Here is a 20,293-nt window from a genome sequence, read left to right as displayed (position 1 = left end):
AAAGAGGAAACTGTGAAAGAGCACTCAGAAATAATGACTGAGCTTCCATGATGCTGTCAAGACTTTCACATCTCTGGCTGCCAGGTGTGGTTACTTGAGCTACAAATATAAAAACCTTATAAAATACAAATGAAGCAGAAAAAAAATGAAATCTCAGCAGGTGAGTATGTACCATAAGAAGGAATTCAGCTAGGAAAGGAAGAGGAGGAGTGAGAGAATACCAGACCCAGCATTTCCACATTTCCTTTGTTTCCAGGCAATTCTGCCCCCTGCCACCCCTCACCCCCCTTTTTTCTTTCCCCTTTTTTTTCCCTCATAATGTCAAGTCTGATGTTTCAAGATATCTGTAACCTGTTTTATCCACTCTCACCTCCACGTCTCCCTTGGCATTGTTGTCACAATTACAAGGGCAGGTGACAGTTCTCTAGGTTTAGAATCCAACCTACCCTGCAGTGAAATTCAATTGTGTAGCATCATTTCTTTGAAAAATAAACAAGACTGCAAGCTCTGCAACTGGGAAGTAAATTAAATGTGCTCACAGAGCTTCAGAATCTTCTTTGCCTTTCATGTTATACTGCCTGGCTGCCTATTAAAATTAATGCTAATGTAGTCAGGGCAGTGACAGGGAGCATTTTGTGAAAGAGACATTATTGCAATGAGCTTGTTGATGACAGCTTTATCCTGGACAAGCAGGTCTAGGAGAAAGAATATATGGCTTGCTGAGGTTGTTCTGGTGCAGCAGCAGAGAATAAGGTGAAATTATGTAATGTCCCTTTGCTCTCCCATGGGATGTAATTTGTTATAGGGTGAGAGGAATGCTGTGCACTCCCGATAGCCCTTTCACATTGATGTGGCTCACATAGTGGATTTCAAGGTTAGGTATGAACCATGGAATCTACATACCTACTGTCCTGCTCCCTCCTTCCCCTTCTTTAGCAGGCATGAAGAAAGCAAAACACTTCCTTTACCAACAGGAAACCACTAGGCAAAAATTAAGTCAGTGGACAGCAACAATTTCTTTCTATGTGAGAATAAATGTATGTATTTATGTGATAAACAATTCTTCCCTAAATATGTGAGTTAATTCCAATATTTTATTTTTTTTTAGATGTACTCACTAAAAAAAATAAAATTAGTGCATCTGTATATACAGATGGTTGGCATTCATAAGGCAAGGGGAGAACCTTGTATCACACCAATTTTTATGTATACTGCATCTACCTGGGCAGCTGGATTGGAAGATGTGCAATTTAATTCAAGTTCAGTAGCCTTCTATATCTTCTTTGATGCACAGAAGACTTTGAGGCCATTTCTTGCATAGAGTTATAGTAGACTACTAGTTGAAGAGGCCAAACATTGAGATAACCTTTAAAAAAAAGCCCTGCTCTTTTCTTTGCATCTAATACTTAGTATTCTCAATGTTTTCACTTCCTTTGAACCTTCACTCCAGGAACTGAGGTTAGCATTGAAGAATAATTTTTCCAGTGCAGTCCTCTACTCAGCCCTGGTGAGACCCCACCTGGAGTACTGTGTCCAGTTCTGGAGCCCCTATTACAAGAGGGATGTGGAGGTGCTGGAACGTGTCCAGAGAAGGGCCACAAGGATGATCAGAGGGCTGGAGCACCTCTCCTATGAGGACAGACTGAGGGAGTTGGGGCTGTTCAGTCTGCAGAAGAGAAGGCTCCGAGGTGACCTAATTGTGGCCTTCCAGTATCTGAAGGGGGCCTACAGGCAGGCTGGGGAAGGACTTCTCAGGATCTCAGGTAGTGACAGGACTAGGGGGAATGGAATGAAGCTGGAGGTGGGGAGATTCAGGCTAGATGTGAGGACGAGGTTCTTCACCATGAGAGTGGTGAAACCCTGGAATGTGTTGTCCAGGGAGGTAGTCGAGGCCCCGTCCCTGGAGGTGTTTAAGCCCAGGCTGGATGAGGCTGTGGCCAGCCTGATCTAGTGTGGGGTGTCCCTGCCCATGGCAGGGGGGTTGGAACTAGATGATCCTTGTAGTCCCTTCCAACCCTGAATGATACTATGATACTATGATATTATTGACAGATGTTTCTGGCACCAAACACTATCAGCTCAAGAACAACTCTTTGAGGTTACATTTGAATTCGTACAACCACACCGTGTATTTCATCAGTTCTTAGAAAGCAGTCCTGGCGCTTATTAACTCCCAGCAAAACTACTGCCTTCAGTTCCCAGCTAGATAACTTTTTTCTTTACCAATAGATAGTTGCCTCTAAATGCCTAGGGAATGATGACGTTTGGTGGCAAGTGTAGCCTGTAAAATATTTATCTTTAACTCACAATTGTGTTACTGCAGCTTTTAACAGGATTTGGTGTCAGGCAAACATCTGCCTTGGCCTCTGGCCCAAAGATATAGAAATAAGCTATTAAGTTGAATGTTGCATAGCAAATAGATAAGGTGGAAATACTGTTATGGTAGCTATACTGCTGACCAACAAACACGGTGAGTACATAAAAAATAAGTCCTTCAAGATTCTAACAACTTCTCTGCCTCTTTAATATGTTTATTGTATTTCATCCTGATAAAGGTAATTCGTGTAGGTAATTGCAAGCCAGGCGAACAGATCTTTATAGAGCTCACCACAGTAGAGTTGGCTTTCACAGGGCCTTTTGTCAGCAGCAAAGTGGTCCCCTGCGCAGACCATTAGCCTGGGAGTTTTGTCGCTGTCACATGAGTCAGTTTATGGTATGAAGCAAACAGTGTATTTGGCTATGCCTCAGATTACCAGCCTAAAAAAAATTACAGTAGTAACAATGAGCAATTTCCGTTGAACTTGGTGATATCCTTAAATGAAAGATAGTGTAGTGTGAAGTCTTATCATGAGTATGGGCAGAAGCATGCCATTTTATAAGTTCTGTCAGGGTAAAGAGTGACTGCAGTGGGAAAAGAAGCAATGAGATAAAGGTTTAAACCAAGTTTCCCTCAAAATCTACCAGCTGTGAGATTATTCATACTGGATAAGTCCCCTGAGACAAATGGCAAAAATCCCAAAGTATCTTCAGCAGCTGTAAGTCAGCATGGTGCATGAAGTAAAGCTGGCTTGCTCCAAGCTGTTTCATTCTCTGCTTTGATAATTAAAGCTCTTAAGCAGGAAGGACCTTAAAGAGTACTTCAGAAGAAGAGTTTGGCTCCTTGAGAAGTTTAGGCTTTCACATTTAATGAATGTTTTCCATCTCTCATTTTTATGAATCTAGAAGCACTTGTGTAGATCCTTCATTTCCTGAGTGAGGTAGGCTATACTAGGGTAGGGAATACCTGCTGCCTCAGACAGGCATTTCTGTGCCATTCTTCAAAATGAGACAATGTGGATCTGAAGACCTTGTGTCTCATTATCCCATTTACTCTTTCTCCCAAAGGAGATGTGGATGTTTACAATATTGATTCAGGAAATTGCTTGTGTAGGGTTTTTTTGGTTGTTCGGTTTGGGGTTTTGTTCTGGTTTGGTTTGGTTTGGTTTTTTTTTTTTAAGTTTCTAATTAGATTTTGAAGCTGGCAGGACAATTACTTCCATGCACAAGCTTCTGCAGTCCCCATTAGAAGCCGCATCAGCTTAAGTTTTGCTGGTCTGTTCCCAGTGTGAGTTATTTGCTTTCAGGAGGTTTGCTCCTATGCTGTTGGTTGTTAGAAAGTGGCATGGGAGCTTTGGACACAATATCAAAAACATATGAAAGCATCATGCATCATCCATTCGCTGACCTTCCAATTCATAATCTTTGCTCTTACCAGCTGGTGTCAATCACACTGGCGATTTGGAAGCCAAAAGAAAGCTGTGGGAGTCAGACTGAAAACAGGGAATGTACATCTCTTTCTGAAAAATCATCACCCATGGTCTCCCAGTGAACTTTAACAATAAAACAAACAAAACATTGTTATGATTCTCTAAAGCAGTTCCCAAAGCATTATTCATGAAACACCATATGGAATTTTGTGTATATTGGAAAATATGTAACAGCTTAGAATTGTAGAATGAAGACTAGAACCTTGCCATGACTGCAGTGACCTGTTTATTGATTGGCAGCTTCTCACCTGTGCAGCATTGTTGATTACGAATATATTAAAGATAATTTCTTTGTGCCACTAACTTAAGGTCTCCCTATAAGTTAAGAGTTTGATCTTTTCTATCATCTAAGTCCCATTAGATAGCAATTTGACTAAGTCCCAGCTTCTGAAATGTTGTCCATTTGAATCTTCATTATCTCTAGGATTCCCTCATCATGACTCCCTAATTTCTGAAGCCAAGTCACCCACCACCTTCTGTTTGGTTGTGAATTTAGATATTAGAGCATTGTGCATATATGTGTACATGTTATGTGTACATTTCAGAAATTACATAAAATCAGCTTACCTGTCCAGCTGGCACAGTCTTCAACCGCTGAAGTGAAATCCAGTCCTTGTATGAAGACAGGCATTTTTCTGGGAAGTCTTCAGTGACTATGGCTGTAAGGGACCTTGAAAGATCATCCAGTCCAACCCCCTGCCAGAGCAGGATCATATATACCAGATCACACAAGGAATGCATTCCAGCAGGTTTTGAATATCTCCAGAAAGGGAGACTCCTCAATCCCCTGAGCAGCCTGTTCCAGTGTTCTGTCACCCTTATAGTGAAAACATTTTCCTCACCTCTCTGCCTATGACTTGCTAATGCCTGGGATCTTCAAAGTAAAAAGCAATTCCAGTTTGTGATTTTACCTAAGAATATGACTAGACTAGGTTCATTCTCAGTATTGCACATGACACTCAGACCTGTTGCTCACAAGCCTAACTCACAACCCTTGCTTCTTCCCATTAGCTCAAGTTCATGTGGCAAGTTCATTTAAAGCTTCCTTAGTGGAAATACTTTTTGAGCTGTTTGGGAGCATCTTTGAGGCAAAGATGTACTGCATGAATCTTCATCACTTTTTGGAATTGATTCTCAGTAGTAAAGAACTTCTGGGACTGTGCAGAGACCTTAATTGCTCTGAGTCACACCAGGCAAGTTTTAACTGCTAAAAAATGGGAAGTGGCACCAGCCAAGCCACTGAAGGGAAGAGTTTCTCTTCACTTCATCTCATCCTTATCAGGTTATTCCAGGGCAAAGTGAGCTTGTGTAAGCTGAGAACAAGTTAGAAATGTTACTCTGGGCAATATTAGAAAAACAAGGAGCATCAAAGGAAACAGTGAAGTAGGATGAAGGGAGTTTTAAGGGCCTACTCTATTATTAATAGCATAGGAAATTCAGGCCACAATTTAAAGCTATTCAGGTACTTCAGTGAAGAAAGTACAGTGAGTTTCATTCACCTGGTTGGTTTTAGTTTTTTCTTCCTTTTCTGTTGGCCACAATCTGGTATAAGGTAGTTTGGGCACAGCTGCAAAGAAGAACTTGGGAAATCACCAACTGAGGAGGCAGTGAACTGTGAAGTGATCTGTGAGCACACAACTGCATTTTTTCAGAGTAGACTGCCAGATCTATAGATTAATCTCAAAATAGACATGAACTTTTTTTTTTTTTTTGGTTTGGCATGCTTTAGTGTTGATCACTGTGGATGAGATCTGAACAATTAGGGGTGGACTTTGATGATAATATCTACATCAGAGGAGTAAAGGAAGCACTACTGAAGTTAAGTTTATTAGATTAATTCACCCTAAGGTGCATTACTCCAACAGGACAAGAGATGATGGTTTTAAACCAAAAGAGGGTAGATTTAGACTAGATATAAGGAAGACACTTTTTACAGTGATGGTGGTGAAACACTGGCACAAGTTCCCCAGAGAGATAGTAGTTGTCACATCCCTGGAAACATTCCAGCTCAAGTTGTTTGGGGTTTTGAGCAACCTGATCTAGTTGAAGATATTCCTGCTAAATGCAGGGAGGTTTGACTGGATGACCTTGAAAGGTCCCTTCCAAACCAAAACATTTTGTGATTGTGAGAGTCGAGAAATTTTGGTTACTTAAACACAGTTACACTGCATTTCTGTGGTCATTCTCAACTTCTAGATCCCATTATACATAGTCAGTACGGTGGAAGAGTCATCCAGTATAACCTCCTGTAGACACCTAATTGGTGTATTGAGTATTGCCTGTCTTTTCCTGGGTTCCACAAATACCTCAGCTGAACAACGCTGAACTTTAATATTTCCAGTAACAAAGTTTACCTTTCAAATTGGTGTGGTGCATGATTGCCCTTTGGAACAGCTGCCATGCCTGATGTTATGTTGCTTTTTAGATGTTGCTTTGATTTTTAAAATTATTTTGCATCACTATTATTTATTATATTGCATAAACTTACCAAGAAAGTTGAATGGATGTTTTACTCCTTCTCAAGGACTCAATTCAGTCCTTTCAAGCAAAACCTTGGGGGGAAAAAAAAAAAAAAAAAAAAAAGAAAAGAAAAAAAAAAGCTTTTAAAAGGAGTTATTAATTTACCATAGGTGTTGTCATAACACTGGGGGTCTGCCCTTCATCTAGCACTGACAGAGGTATTCCAATTGACTTCAAAGGTCATGCATACATAACCTCCAAGCAGTGTTGCTACAGCTTGTAGACCCTGACCCAGAATGACAGCGTGCTGGTGTGGTTTCAGGAGACATCTAAGTACTGCCCTGATGCTGAACAGAGTGGCCCTGCTACTGCTTCCAATTTTGGGGCAGTAGAAAGCAGTTTTTTCTCAGCTGTATTAATGTTTTTGCCACCTTTTGAGCTTAAGTGACTCATTGAAAGGGGTGATGAGTTCCAAAAGCAGCACAAGAAGAGGGAAATTAGACTTGCACCTAGGATGAGAGAATTAGAGGAAAAGGAGGGAAGTGACCCTTTCAGCAACAGGCGAGCTGTTAAATCTCCTTTCCCATCTCATTCTCTATTTTCACAGTACTCAGACTCTCTGTGTTCCTCCTAAGTATGTATATGTGCATAGAAGAATCATAGAATGACTTGAGTTGAAAGGGATCATAAAGATTGTCTATTTCTGATCCCTCTGTCATGGGCAGGGACCCCTTCACTAGACCATGTTGCTCAAAGCCTCATCTGCTCTTAAACATTTCCAATGCCACTCTCATGAGGCCCCACTACATGGCGAACTGCATCCAATTCTGGGGCCTCCAGCACAAGAGGGTTATCGAACTGCTGGAGCAGGTCTCGAGGAGGGCCACAAAAATGATAAGAGGGATTTAGACTCTCCTCTGTGGGAACAGGCTCTATGGGGCTGTTCAGTTTGGAGAAGAGAAATTTCCAAGGAGACCTTATAGCAGCCTTCCAGTACCCAAAGGGGGCCTACAAGAAAGCTGGGGAGGAACTTTTTACAAGGGCTTCTAGTGACAGTATGAGAAGAGATGGCTTTAAGCTAAAAGAGGATGGATTTAGACTTGATATTATGAAGAAATTATTTACAGTGAGGGTGATGAGACTTTGGAACAGTTTGCCCTGAGAGGTTGTGGATGCCCTTACCTTGGAGGTGTTTAAGGTCAGATTGGGTGAGGTCTTGAGCAACCTCTTTGAATGGAAAGTGTTCCTGTCCATGGCAGAGGGGTTAGAACTGGATAATCCTTATGGTCCTTTTCAACCTAAACCATTCTATGAATTTATGAGGTGTCCACAACTACTCTGGGCAACCCTTTCCATATCCACATGTGTTTCCTGAAGACAAGAAGGCTATAATCATTGTAAACAAAAGCATAGAGAAAAAATGCATAAAGCAGAACTATTTCTGTTTCCAGCAGTGAAACTAAACCATCACCAAGTTCTGAAGACTATGTACATATGGGTTATTATTAAATTTTCATTTACAGGTTAGATTTATGTTTATACCTGTTGTTAAGTGAATATCTGCTTAACTATAGAGGTTAAGCATTAGAAAACTGGCAGCAGTCCTTTGTACCTTCCTTGCTGCATGGAGCTATCTTATTATGAAATGCCCAATGCCAAGACTTAAAGCACAAATGCTTGAAACTGGTTTTATTATTTAAAACTGCTGTTGCTCTTTATGAATGATTAAATTACACCACATCCTTTAAAATGTCCTTCAGAAACCTCTATTGTTTGGAGAACACCCATCCAGAAACAGGCTTCCTTCCAGTTGTGATTGGAAGCTAATCTCCACATCTCTGCTGCAGCTGTTTCTCTTCACTTGCACCAATAGGAAGTTTACAAATAACTTTGCTACCACAAGGCCTTGTGAAGTACATCTGTGAAAGCAGAATCATTATTCACATGGCTGAGATTTCCACTCCATTCCATGACAGATGTACCACTGTGACCCCTCCTCTGTAGATAAATGCAGTTTTAATCTGATATGCATCTTCCTCAGAGAAAACATAAAATAATAGTGTGGAATGAACCATAGTATTCCATCAGCTTTCCAAACCCACTCACAGTTACTCAGTCTCCACTCACAGTAAGATACGAATGCCTTTACCTGCTTATGTTCTTTCATGGAAGATAATTTTTAACCCAAATATTCTGATCTGTCCTCAAAATAGAAGTGGTAGATAACATTTTTCTTACCTGTGAACTTCCTTTGAAAGATGAATAGCCACTGATTTTGCCAAAGTCAGGGAATTTCAGATGGTAACTAAAAAGAAAAGAAAGTGTGAAACAGTCCCATTCCTGTTCCAACAAGATACAATATTAGCCCCACCACTTTGGGCTGTTTGGATAATATTGCAGAACAAACCAGAAGACATTTGATTAGAAATAATCCTCCAACAGACAGAAAGGATGAACCAAGTGTCTCTATTCAGTAACTTCATGGTGGAATGTTTCTGGCATAGCTCAGCTCTGTTTGGCACAAGTGTCCCAAATTCACTTAACCCGGTCAACAAAATCAGACCAAAGGTGCATGTTCTGCCATGAGAATGGTGTGTATTGCTTCTCTCCCATAAATTCAAAATCAGAAAGTGACTGGAAAACTCATAGAACCATAGAATAAAGGTTGAAAACACCTCTAACATTGAATCCAACCATCAGCCCAACACCACTGTGAACCCTAAGCCATGACCCAGGGTGCCAAATCTGCACATTTTCTGAACACTTCCAGGGATGCACTCCATTGCCTCTGTGGGTAGCCTGTTCCAATGTCTGGCTTCTCATTCAGTAAAGAAATTTTTCCTAGTATCCAGTCTAAATCTCCTCTGGTGCAACTTGAGGCCAGAAGAAAAGAAACATGGAAATTCTCAGGTACTGAGTAAGGATAAAGCTGGGTGGGTGCTGAGCAGCTGTGATTTAATCATAGGATTTGCTGTTGCTCCACACTAATGTGTTATGGTTGAACTATGAATTGGTGTAAACGGATGAGCAAGTAGAGCTCAGACTAATGCTTTCAGCCCCAAGTGTGGTGATTGCTTTGATGTTTCAGCTGTCCTGCCATCCAGAGCCCTCTCAAACTCAGAGGTGTTTTCTTGCCTAAAGATGTATCTGAATTCTCTTTTGTTTTCCAGAATCAGTGGATAATTGTCCCAGTAATTGCTATGGGAATGGAGACTGTGTGTCCGGGACTTGCCATTGCTTCCTTGGCTTTCTGGGCCCCGACTGTGGCAGAGGTAGGAATTCATACTTGATTATCCTTCTTCTCTTTGGTTAGCATTTTTCTTGTGGAAATTAATATTCATGTCTGTGCTTTTTATAAAGTATACTTCACCCAGCTTGGAGATACTGCACTAGGATGGAAACAGTTTGGATCTGTGTATTTCTGTGACCTTAGCAACAAAAGTCCAGCTGCATCTGGATGGGCAACATGTCACATTGGGAATTTTCTCTCTGGGAGCAAGTTCAGAAAACATGACTTGGAAATGTGGCATTATTATTGTTTGGTTAGCAGAGCTCTCTACCATTGTGTGGCATGACCCAAGAATAGAATAGAATAGAATAGAATAGAATAGAATAGAATAGAATAGACCAGACCAGGTTGGAAGAGACCTTCAAGATCATTGCGTCCAACCTATCAACCAATCCAACACCACCTAATCAACTAAACCATACAACCAAGAACCCTAACAAGTCTCCTCCTGAACACCTCCAAGGATGGTGACTCAGAAATTAAGTACCTTTTTCATTGCTGCAGGCTCTGCAAGTCTTCCAGAGCTGTAAGCGATTGCTGAAAGTCTGGCTATGAGGAGTGAGGCAGGGCTAGAGTAAGGCTGGGAGTGGAGGAACGGCAGGAAGAACTGGATATTCTCGCCAAAACTGGGAAGGAGTCTTACTCCAGCAAAGCAAATAATACATTTTTCTGCTTAAGTCAAAAGTATTTTTAATAAATGGTTTTGGAATGATTTTCATTTGACCCAAAATTCTTAGGTTATTTAAACATTTTAAAAACAAACTGCAGTACTTTTAGTAAGAACACGTTTTAGACTGAGAAATCAAAACGTTCCATGTGAGAAATGCCAGAATGCTGTGCATCAACCTTTGTGAGGCCTTTTTTTGGCTCAGACAGTCCAACAAAATAAGTGCAGATTTATAAATTTAGGGAGGGAGGGAGTGTAAAAAGTTAATGCCCACACAAGGAGCTTTGCTAAGGCAACAGGTCAGTCCCTCACCCCAGCTCATCACTTTGGAAAGCAGGCTGGCTCCTTCCCAAGAAAGAGATCGAAATTCTGTCCAATCCTGTGTCCTCTCTGCCTCCAGCTGAGCTTGGGTCACATTGGTGTATCCCAGCCCAGAGATAAGGAGAGCCACACACCCCGCAGGCAAGGAGCTCTCTGCTGAAGCAGTGTGGTCCAGGCTGAAACCCCAGTGGTGTTTCAGAGTTCACAGCCCAGTAAGATGGATGTGGCAGTCTGCATCCCTGAGAGCTGTTATGTCAAACTTCTTGCTGACTCAGATTACACTTGGTTTGCATTTCCTTACACTTGGTTTGCATTTCCAAGCTCCTTTTCAAACCCGTAGAGCAGGACACAAAAGGAGTGCTTTTCTTCCATCTCCCACAGCATATTCCTACTCACACTTCCTAACTTTAGGTAGGGGCAGAAGTTCAGGGTTTGTTTTCCTCAAGGCTCCCTGCAGAGTTAGTGGAGAAAGAGAATCTCCTTCACAAGGCAGAATATTTAAACTTTTGTTCTGAATTCCCTTTCAGAGGAATTTCCCTCCCTTCATGGGTTGTATACCCAGCTTGCTCAGGCACTTCAGCTGAGCCACATGAGTATCTCCTGCTTCACTAGTGTGTTAATTCTGGATGATAGGAACACATTTTACCTGTCTCTGTCTTTTGATTCAGAATAATTTGTAGTTATCAGATTGCTCCCTGCCTTTAGGAAGACAGATTAGTACCTGGAGTGTCAAACTGATATTTATACATGCATTTCCACCCAGTGGGCTTGTTAAATGGATCATCTTGCCATGAGCATGAGATACAAGGACTCCAGCATTGCCTTCCTGTTTGTTTTCAGGGGAATCTAAGACGCTGCTTTTGACCTCCAAATCCCTCAGAGGGCAGCAACTGTGGCATGTGTAAGTCTGCTACAGTATCTGTCTGCAGCTGTCTATCAGTTCCTGCCCTGAGCAGTAATCCTTAAATAAGCAAGTCAGTAAGTCAGCCCACATGAAGATTTCTACATCATAGATATCCTGGATGTTCCTCTGTTTCTATCCAGCTTTGAAATTCACCTTCCAAACAAGTGGGAAACTGTGGAGCAGAAAATAGTTCTGCTTTTAATAACAGTTAATTATTAATGCATTATTAATGCATTATTTTAAACCAAGTAAAACAGAACAAATCACCAAGGCCTACTTGGACATGGGAGACATCATTTTAAGGTTCTATATGAAGTAAACAGCCAACCAGACAGGCTGTGGAGTCTCCTTCATGGAGACTTTCAAAACCTGCCTGGATGTATTCCTGTGTGACCTGCTCTAGATGGTCCTGCTCTGGCAGGACTGATCTTTTGAGGTCCCTTCCAACTCCTAACATTCTGTGATTAACCAAATGATCTGACTCTGATGCTAAACCTTCCCAGAAAAGTGGGCTGCATTTGGGCTGCTGCTGCCATAACCACACTAGAGGATTACTATAATTTCAGCATCTTCAGACTTGATGCTGGAATCTGAATGATCAAACAATAATTATGTCTTTATATCTGGAAAAGGAAAAAATCCAGGAACCTCTTTTGTCTTTATTCATTATAGCATGCTACAAAGGAGGTTTATTCCTGCCATTGCCTTGACATTTGTAGCAACACTTTCCAGTTATGCTGAAGGTGTTCTCCATAGAAGGCTCTGTGGAGGGCCAGTCTAACTGCAGATGGCTTCTAATTTATCTGATCTCATACTGATTGATCAGCTGTCTTTTCAGAAAACATCTAAGTATTTCTCAGCAACCTCTCACTGGTTATATGCAATTAGTCTTTCTTCTTGTTGAAAAAAAGCTGCAGGCTATCCTCTTCCAGTGCCTTGAAAGAGCAGGCTCCATTACTGAGCATTTGAAACTCGAGACAAGGCGGGCGGAAAATGCCATCAGCCGAGCTGAAAAGTGAAATTACAGAGCAAGTTTGCTGTGAATCATGTGCACATTACAGTGCATCTTAAACAATTTGTGTCTCGTGTTGTGTAGGTGGATACCTCCTTGCAAATGATGCGCTTGACTCGCACCACTGCAGTGTGCTTCGTTTAAAGGGAACAGAGGGCTCCTTGGTAATAGCAGATGCCAAGTTCCTTTATTTTCTAAACCTCTTTTACCTTGGCCAGGCAAATATAGTTCATTGCATGTCAGAACTGGCAATGCTTTGTGTTTTGTTGAGGTTGCTGTAATTCTGTAGCACTCTAACCAATCTGACTGTAAGTCAAACTCCAAAATATCTTAACACATGGAAACTACAGAGGATGCACATTGTGTGATTACTGTCTGAAAAGATGGGAAGAAGAGAGGAATGTTTCCCTTAACCATGCTAACACCTCTTCCCACATGTAATCAGAGTCTGGAACAAAGCCAAAGAGGTTCATTATTTTCATCACATGCCTAATGCAGTTGAATTAAGCAACAGACTAGAATATTCCTTTCACATTTGCCCTGCATAAAGACATTCATAAAGTGCCTTTCTGAGGAACAGAGGAGAAGCCCAGCTGCTCTCACCTAAGGGTGATGTACAGCAGTGAACAGAAAGAAGTCTGAGTGTAGCTGAGCTGGAGTGGAAGAGAAGAGGGCTTAAAAAAGAGGCTTAAGAGAGTGTGAACAGGGTAAGGCTCTTCTTTCTGATAGTCAGGAATCAGCAGCTTCCTCAGTAAAATCACAAAATCAAAGAATAGCCGGAGTTGGAAGGGACATCTGGAGATCATCTAGTCCAACCTCTGCTAAATCAAGCTTACATGGAGCAGGTTGCATAGAATAGAATAGAATAGAATAGAATAGAATAGAATAGAATAGAATAGAATAGAATAGAATAGAATAGAATAGAATAGAATAGAATAGAATAGACCAGGTTGGAAGAGACCTTCAAGATCATCGTGTCCAACCTATCATCCAACACCATCTAATCAACTAACCCATGCAACCAAGCACCCTGTCAAGTCTACTCCTGAACACCTCCAGTGATGGCGATTCCACCACTTCCCCAGGCAGCCCATTCCAATGGGCAATCACTCTCTCCGTGTAGAATTTCCTCCTGACCTCCAGCCTGAACCTCCCCTGGCACAGCCTGAGACTGTGTCCTCTTGTTTTGGTGCTGGTTGCCTTCAGGTAATTGTAGAGAACAATAAGGTCACCCCTGAGTCTCCTCTTCTCCAGGCTAAGCAGCCCCAGCTCCCTCAGCCTTTCCTCATAGGGCTTGTGTTCCAAGCCCCTCACCAACGTTGTTGCCCTTCTCTGGACACGCTCCAGCAAGTCAACATCCTTCCTAAACTGAGGGGCCCAGAACTGGACACAGGACTCGAGGTGTGGCCTAACCAGCGCAGTGTACAGGGGCAGAATGACCTCCCTGCTCCTACTGGCCACACTGGTCTTGATGCAGGCCAGGATGCCATTGCCCCTGCTGGCCGCCTGGGCACACTGCAGGCTCATGTTCAGCCTACCATCAACCAGCACCCCCAGGTCCCTCTCTGCCTGGCTGCTTTCCAGCCACTCTGACCCCAGCCTGTATCACTGCATGGAGTTGTTGTGGCCGATGTGCAGAACCCGGCACTTGGATGTGTTAAATCTCATGCCCTTGGACTCTTCCCATCTGTCCAGCCTGTTGAGGTCTCTCTGCAGAGCCTCTTTATCCTCCAGCAGCTCCACTCCTGCCCCCAGCTTGGTGTCATCCACAAATTTACTGATGATGGACTCAATGCCCTCATCCAGATCATCAATAAAGACGTTAAAGAGCATGGGGCCCAGCACTGATCCCTGGGGCACACCACTAGTGACTGGCCGCCAGCTGGATGTGGCACCATTCACCACCACTCTCTGGGCTCGGCCATCCAGCCAGTTCCTAACCCATCGCAGTGTGCTCCCATCCAAGCCATGGGCTGACAGCTTGGCCAGCAGTTTGCTATGGGGGACGGTGTCAAAGGCCTTGCTGAAGTCCAGGTAGACTACATCAACAGGCCTCCCCACATCCACCAGGCAGTCACCTGCTCATAGAAGGAGATGAGGTTGGTCAGGCAGGACCTGCCCTTCCTAAATCCATGCTGGCTGGGCCTGATCCCTTGGCCATCCTCTAAGTGCTGTGTGATTGCACTCAGGATGACCTGTTCCATGATCTTGCCTGGCACTGAGGTCAGGCTGACAGGCCTATAATTCCCTGGCTCATCCAACCGGCCCTTCTTGTGGATGGGCATCACACTGGCCAGCTTCCAGTCCTCTGGGACATCTCCAGTAGGCAGGACTGTTGAAAAATGATGGAGAGTGGCTTGGCCAGCTCCTCTGACAGCTCTCTCAGCACCCTTGGATGGATCCCATCTGGTCCCATGGACTTGTGAGGATCCAAGCAGCTGAGCAGATCACCAACTACCCCATTCTGGAACAGAGGATCACATAAACCAGAACAGCAGAAAAAATTGAGTGTAAGGTGGCAGCTGTGGAGAATAGAAAAGGGAAAAGACATCATCAGAGCTGAAAGGAAGCTGAAAGGAGCAGTGATTACCAAAACTTTGGTTGTGGAGACTGGGGTCTGGTCCTTAATGCCCTCTGCTTCCCTGGAGAATGTGCTCTGTATCCTTCATTCCACTCTGCCTGATGTTGTCCAAATTCAGCTCAGAAAACACTCAATCCTGGAAGCTATCATGCCACAGCTTGAGCCTGTCATCTCCTCTTTATCACAGCGAAGAAGTCCTGTAACTGGTTGGCCTTGACAATCAACCTACTTTGCTGTAAACAAGAGCAATGAAAAATACCTTTATAAACTGATACAAAGATCAGAGGACAAATGTAGAGAACTTTTATTACATGGGATTTGGGAAGACCAGAGGCATTGTGTCTGATGATAAATGAAGTCCAGCAAGGTGATAACACAAAATAAGGGTGGAGATGCAGTTGGTAGTATGACATGATCTAAATCAGGGAAATAGTCTTAATGTGGCATTCTGGACTCTGAGCAAAGCAGATGAAGCCTGTAAAGCTGAGAAGTATAAGAGAAAAACAGGGAGTGATTTGTGTACAGCTAAGGTCCTCAGCAGAGGCAGTGCCAAGGAAAGTATGAAGTCTGGCAGTGGACTGGGGATAGTGATAACAATCTGAAGTCAGTGGTGCTGCTGAAAGAAGACACCAGTACACTGAAAAGTCAGAGTACAAGAAAATTCTGACTTTAGTTGGTGAAAAAAAGTCTCAGAGGCACAAAGCAAGGAGATATTCTAACTCAAGGGCACTGTTTGTTTGCTTTATGCAGTCACAGGAGAATACTGTTCACAGCTGGGTGTCATCCACGTAAAAGAATTGGTTTTGGCACTGAAGACTGTCTATGAAGAGCATAAATCCCATGCTGCACTCTTGTGCTTTTTTTTTGGAGTGAGAGTCATGTACAGTTGTATTTTAATGTGATTACTATGATCTGTCCCCAGCATCCTGCCCAGTGCTGTGCAGTGGAAATGGGCAGTACATGAAGGGGAGGTGCTTGTGCCACAGTGGCTGGAAAGGAGCAGAATGTGATGTCCCAACCAACCAGTGCATCGATGTCTCCTGCAATAACCATGGCACCTGCATCATGGGGACCTGTATCTGCAACCCAGGCTACAAAGGCGAGAGCTGTGAAGAAGGTATTTGCAAGATTCACTCCATTAGCCTTTTGCTTTGACTGCTGTTGCAGAATTGCATGGGCAGAGGCAATTCAGGGTAGGACTGGCACTTAAACAGAACAGTAATGGGCACCTTAGAGATACAATGGGTGAATGCAACACAAAAATGAAACATTGCAATAACTCATCGTTAGCTATCATATTTGTTAAGTAATGAGATGAAAAGCCATCAAATGCTTCAAACAGAAAAATCTAGTTGAAAGACCAGGACATCTAATCATATGTTCAAATGTTCTTATTAAAGCATCATTTCCATTTGCACATCTCAGTGTATAATTACTTTTACAGTGCTTTCCTCTCTGCTACGCTATGCCAAGCGATTTCAGTTGCTTACATACACAAAGTGGTGGCATGTGAGTGAAAGTCCCTGATTCTTGTCAGCTTTAAAAGCATAGAAATGATTAGGACTTGGAGTAAATTCTGCTTCAAAATTGGATATTATTTTAATGGCTTTTCCATAGCTTTTTTCTCATGTTAGCCAGGAAACATTTTTCATTTACATTTAGATTTGTGGTTCAGACATACAGTACGTTTTAGCACTTATCTTTAACTTTTTTGTGTAAGAAGTCACCTGCCACCATAAACCTGAGTCTGTGACTGCTTCTTATTGCTAAATGAAAAAAGTGGACAGTTTTGAAATGCTCAAATTATTCAGACAATTATAAAAATACATCCCAAAGTGCCTGATTTAAAGAGCAACACTCAACACTTCTGAAAACTATTCTCATAATCCTATGCAGATGACCTGACAGATAATTATGTTTCAATTACACCTCTACAGATATATATTTAAGCCTTCTGCACCACCTGATGGGTTTAAGACATCCGTTTGATTCATAGAGTAATAGAATGGTTTGGATCGGAAGGGACATTAAAGATGATCTAGTTCCAACCCTCTGCCATGGGCAGGGATACCTTCTACTAGACCAGGTTTCTCAAGGCCTTGTCCAGCCTGGCCTTGAACACCTCCAGGGTGGGGGCATCCACAACCAGTGCTGGGTAACCTGCTCCAGCATCATCACTGTAAAGAATTGAATCTTCCTAGTATTCAGTCTAAATTTACCCTCCTCAAACTTCAATACATGTATAAGCTTCAATACATGTATAAGAATCACAATGGCTTAAATGAATTTATGGTTGTCTTCATATATGGAGGATAAAGATTTGTCTGAAGAGGCTTTACTTTCTGGACAATGAAAATAGGCTGAATTGGAGCCAGACACTGAAATGGCATCTAATAGAGCAATTCCTCAGATGCTTTAAGCGTATTGGATTGGGACATCTCTGATGTAAAGTAGCTTCAGTGTCAGTAAATGTTAGAGATGAATACAGTGTCAGCTCTATACCAATGTCTCATCTCTGGAGAAAGCTTCATTTTGGCTTAAGAAAGCACAATTCAGTGAAGCCATGGGGTATGCAAACCCCAAAGATGGTGACTGCTGAAGTATCTTTAAAGCATCATATCTCTACTGGATAAACAGAAATGAAAAGATCCTGATTTTGCCTTCAGCTAGACGTGTTTGATGTGTGTAAGTCAGAGTAATATTTGGCCTTTTTCTAACAGGAACCTCTTTTCCCTGGTCACATTTAAAGCAGAAAAACCAGACACTAGTTAGTTATTTTATCTTATCACTGGAGCAGGGGACGGTGTCAGACCCACTAGGTAAAAACTTGAAAGAGAAGGAAGAACAAAGAGAACATCATTTTTCTAGTGAGCTATTTAGTATTTTTCCAAGTCATGCATTTGTTTTTCACATCCTAGGCATAATTTGTATTGTGTTGTGAGGGGGTGAAGTAACTCAGAAATATGCCACGGGGGAAATCTTGAGGACATATATATGTATATTTAGATCTAGTAAAAGCAGTTGATATATACTATTTTTTAAATTCCTCTTACTTTTTAATTTCTTTTCTAAGAAGAACCATCTGGCATTGATTACTTTTTATTATTTCTCAGCTCTCCTAGCTTCACTGCTTAGTCCACATTTGTAATGGGTTTTCATTCCAAGGTTTCGTCTGTCTTTCTTTTTCCCCTGTAGAAGTTCAGCAATGTTTATAAGACATCAGCCAACAATCATACATGAGTTTTTCTTTTCTCCTTCCTTCATTTATTGGTTCATATTTTATAAGGCACGGGCTAAGCCAGTGAGACATTAAAGGGAGGGGAGCAAATTTAAGCAGCAAAAAAATGAGAAGTTACTCTTTGGGTACCAGCTAAGCCTAACAACTTGTGTGACCAATGAAGCATGAAGCATACTGGGTAAAAGCATAGAAGAGGCACTAACTTGCTGCACGATTTAGCTCCCTGGCAAAGATTCTGTACAAGGCTGAAGTATAAATGGGGCATTTTCCAACAGGAATTAGACCACCTGGGACATTTTCCAAGCAGCAATGCAGATATATGCAAAATTTTCTTTTTTTCCCTTCTTGTTTTCCAAGTATATCAGATCTTGTCAGCTCTGCCCTAGTGCCTTGCTCTCCATCTCTGCTTCTCTCAGAGCTGAGCAGTTATATGTGTCAAACAGAGCCCCCTAAAAATATACCATTGTACTCCAAATCCACTAAGCAATTGATTAAGAAGAAAGAAGAAGCCTATAATCCTGTCCCGGGGCCCTTCCAATGGTGCAGAGAGCCTAAAGAGATACTGCTAGTGAGGCTGAGGTTAAAGTAGCCATTGTGTGTGACGTTTCCTGAAAGGGCTCATTTCAACATGAAAAATGGCCCTGGGATTATGATAAATGGGGGGTTCTGACATGCACATTCCCCTCCTATAATCGTCTGTGTTAGAGCTGAGATAGCAGATTGTCTGCCTCCTGTGCTGGAACCCCCCTGTAAAACTCACCTTTTTCCCAACTGACCTTCAGTAGGGATGATTAATTGCCTGGAGGTAGCCTCTTGTCAGTTAGCCTGTGATCTTTGTTCTCTGTGTTGAAACCATCTGCTGAGAACTTACAGGGCTGCTAGTCTGTTTCTTAGTCCTTTTCATTCTTATTATTGCTGGGAAAGAAGAGGGCCAGGGCTTCAAGGGTCTCATGCTAAAATTGGCACCCTAGCTCCCAGCCTACGAACAGTGAAGGAGATTTATAGACTCATCCTTTCCAGCCTCTTACAATTTTCAAGGATTGTTCCAGCTATGAGCAGGACTTCAGGAATCAAATAAAATCAGAAAATGCTCTCACATGCCTTGGGATAGTAATTGCTGAGCCATTACTTGTCAGGCTGAGAAGGTTTTAAGAATCCAGGGAATTATCAGAGCAGCTGTTGTGTTTCCTTTTAAGGTTTCTGGATCTTGAACAGGTCATTGAGATTCTTATTAGCTTTTGCAGGGTCAGGGGGGAAATATAAACCACAAACCCACTGCCTGTGAGTTGCCCATGTTCGACTCTTCTATATGAGAGCCAGGAGCTGAATAGCTTTCCCCTTGCTGCTTAGCCAGACTGACACTTGTCACTGATCCCCAGGGCACTGCCACACACCATTTGAGGAGATGGGAAGAATTTCTCCAGGCTGTCCTAGAAGCTTTTCTATATAAATAGATGATTGACTCCTCCAGTCCTTTTCTGAGAGGGTGTCTGGTGTGTTTCATGTTTTGTGATTGCTGGGTGAAATTCCCCCATGGACAGAGGAGTTGACAATTGCCTGCAGAACACGAGTCAGGAATCAGGCTGCAGTACATTCAGTCTCTTGGTGGACACTGCCATACAGTGACCCTGACTGAATGGTCTCCAGTCTTGTTAGGAAAGTACCTCTTTGGGGAAATAAAATCCCAAACACTGGAACAAATTGCCCAGGGAGGTAGTTGGGGCCCCATCCCTGGAGATATTCAAGGTGAGGCTTGACAGGACTCTGGGCAGCCTGATCTAGTTGAGGATGCCCCTGCTGACTGCACAGGGGGTTGGACTAGATGACCAGACCATTCTATGACTCTGTGTTTCTATGATTCTGTGGAACACTCTTAATTGGTCAAAAATAAAACCAGAAGTACAGTTTTATACATACATATATACATATATATATATAATTTTGTTTCAATCCTTGCTTCAGAAAACTGCCTGGGGATATGTTTAATGTTAAACTTCTGTGTCTGTGAAGCCTCT

The 20,293-nt window shown here is 42.4% G+C and overlaps 1 protein-coding gene across 6 annotated transcripts in view; it reads left to right on the top strand.

Annotated features, from left to right (window-relative positions):
• The window catches only part of TENM4 (teneurin transmembrane protein 4), a 736,598-nt gene that overhangs the window by 530,179 nt on the left and 186,126 nt on the right, over positions 1-20,293 (top strand). For all 6 annotated transcript variants that reach the window (XM_068140091.1, XM_068140118.1, XM_068140125.1 and 3 more), the window contains 2 exons: positions 9,437-9,538; positions 15,963-16,157. In XM_068140091.1, coding sequence (XP_067996192.1) covers positions 9,437-9,538; positions 15,963-16,157 — 297 coding nt within the window. The remainder of the gene's footprint in view (positions 1-9,436; positions 9,539-15,962; positions 16,158-20,293) is intronic.

This window comes from Melanerpes formicivorus, unplaced genomic scaffold (assembly GCF_026170545.1).
Source record: "Melanerpes formicivorus ecotype bairdi unplaced genomic scaffold, bMelFor1.0.p_v2 SCAF_1, whole genome shotgun sequence".
Classification (NCBI taxonomy): Eukaryota; Metazoa; Chordata; class Aves; order Piciformes; family Picidae; genus Melanerpes; species Melanerpes formicivorus.
Note: the sequence above shows the minus strand (reverse complement) of the source record. Positions and strands in the feature narration are given on the sequence as shown.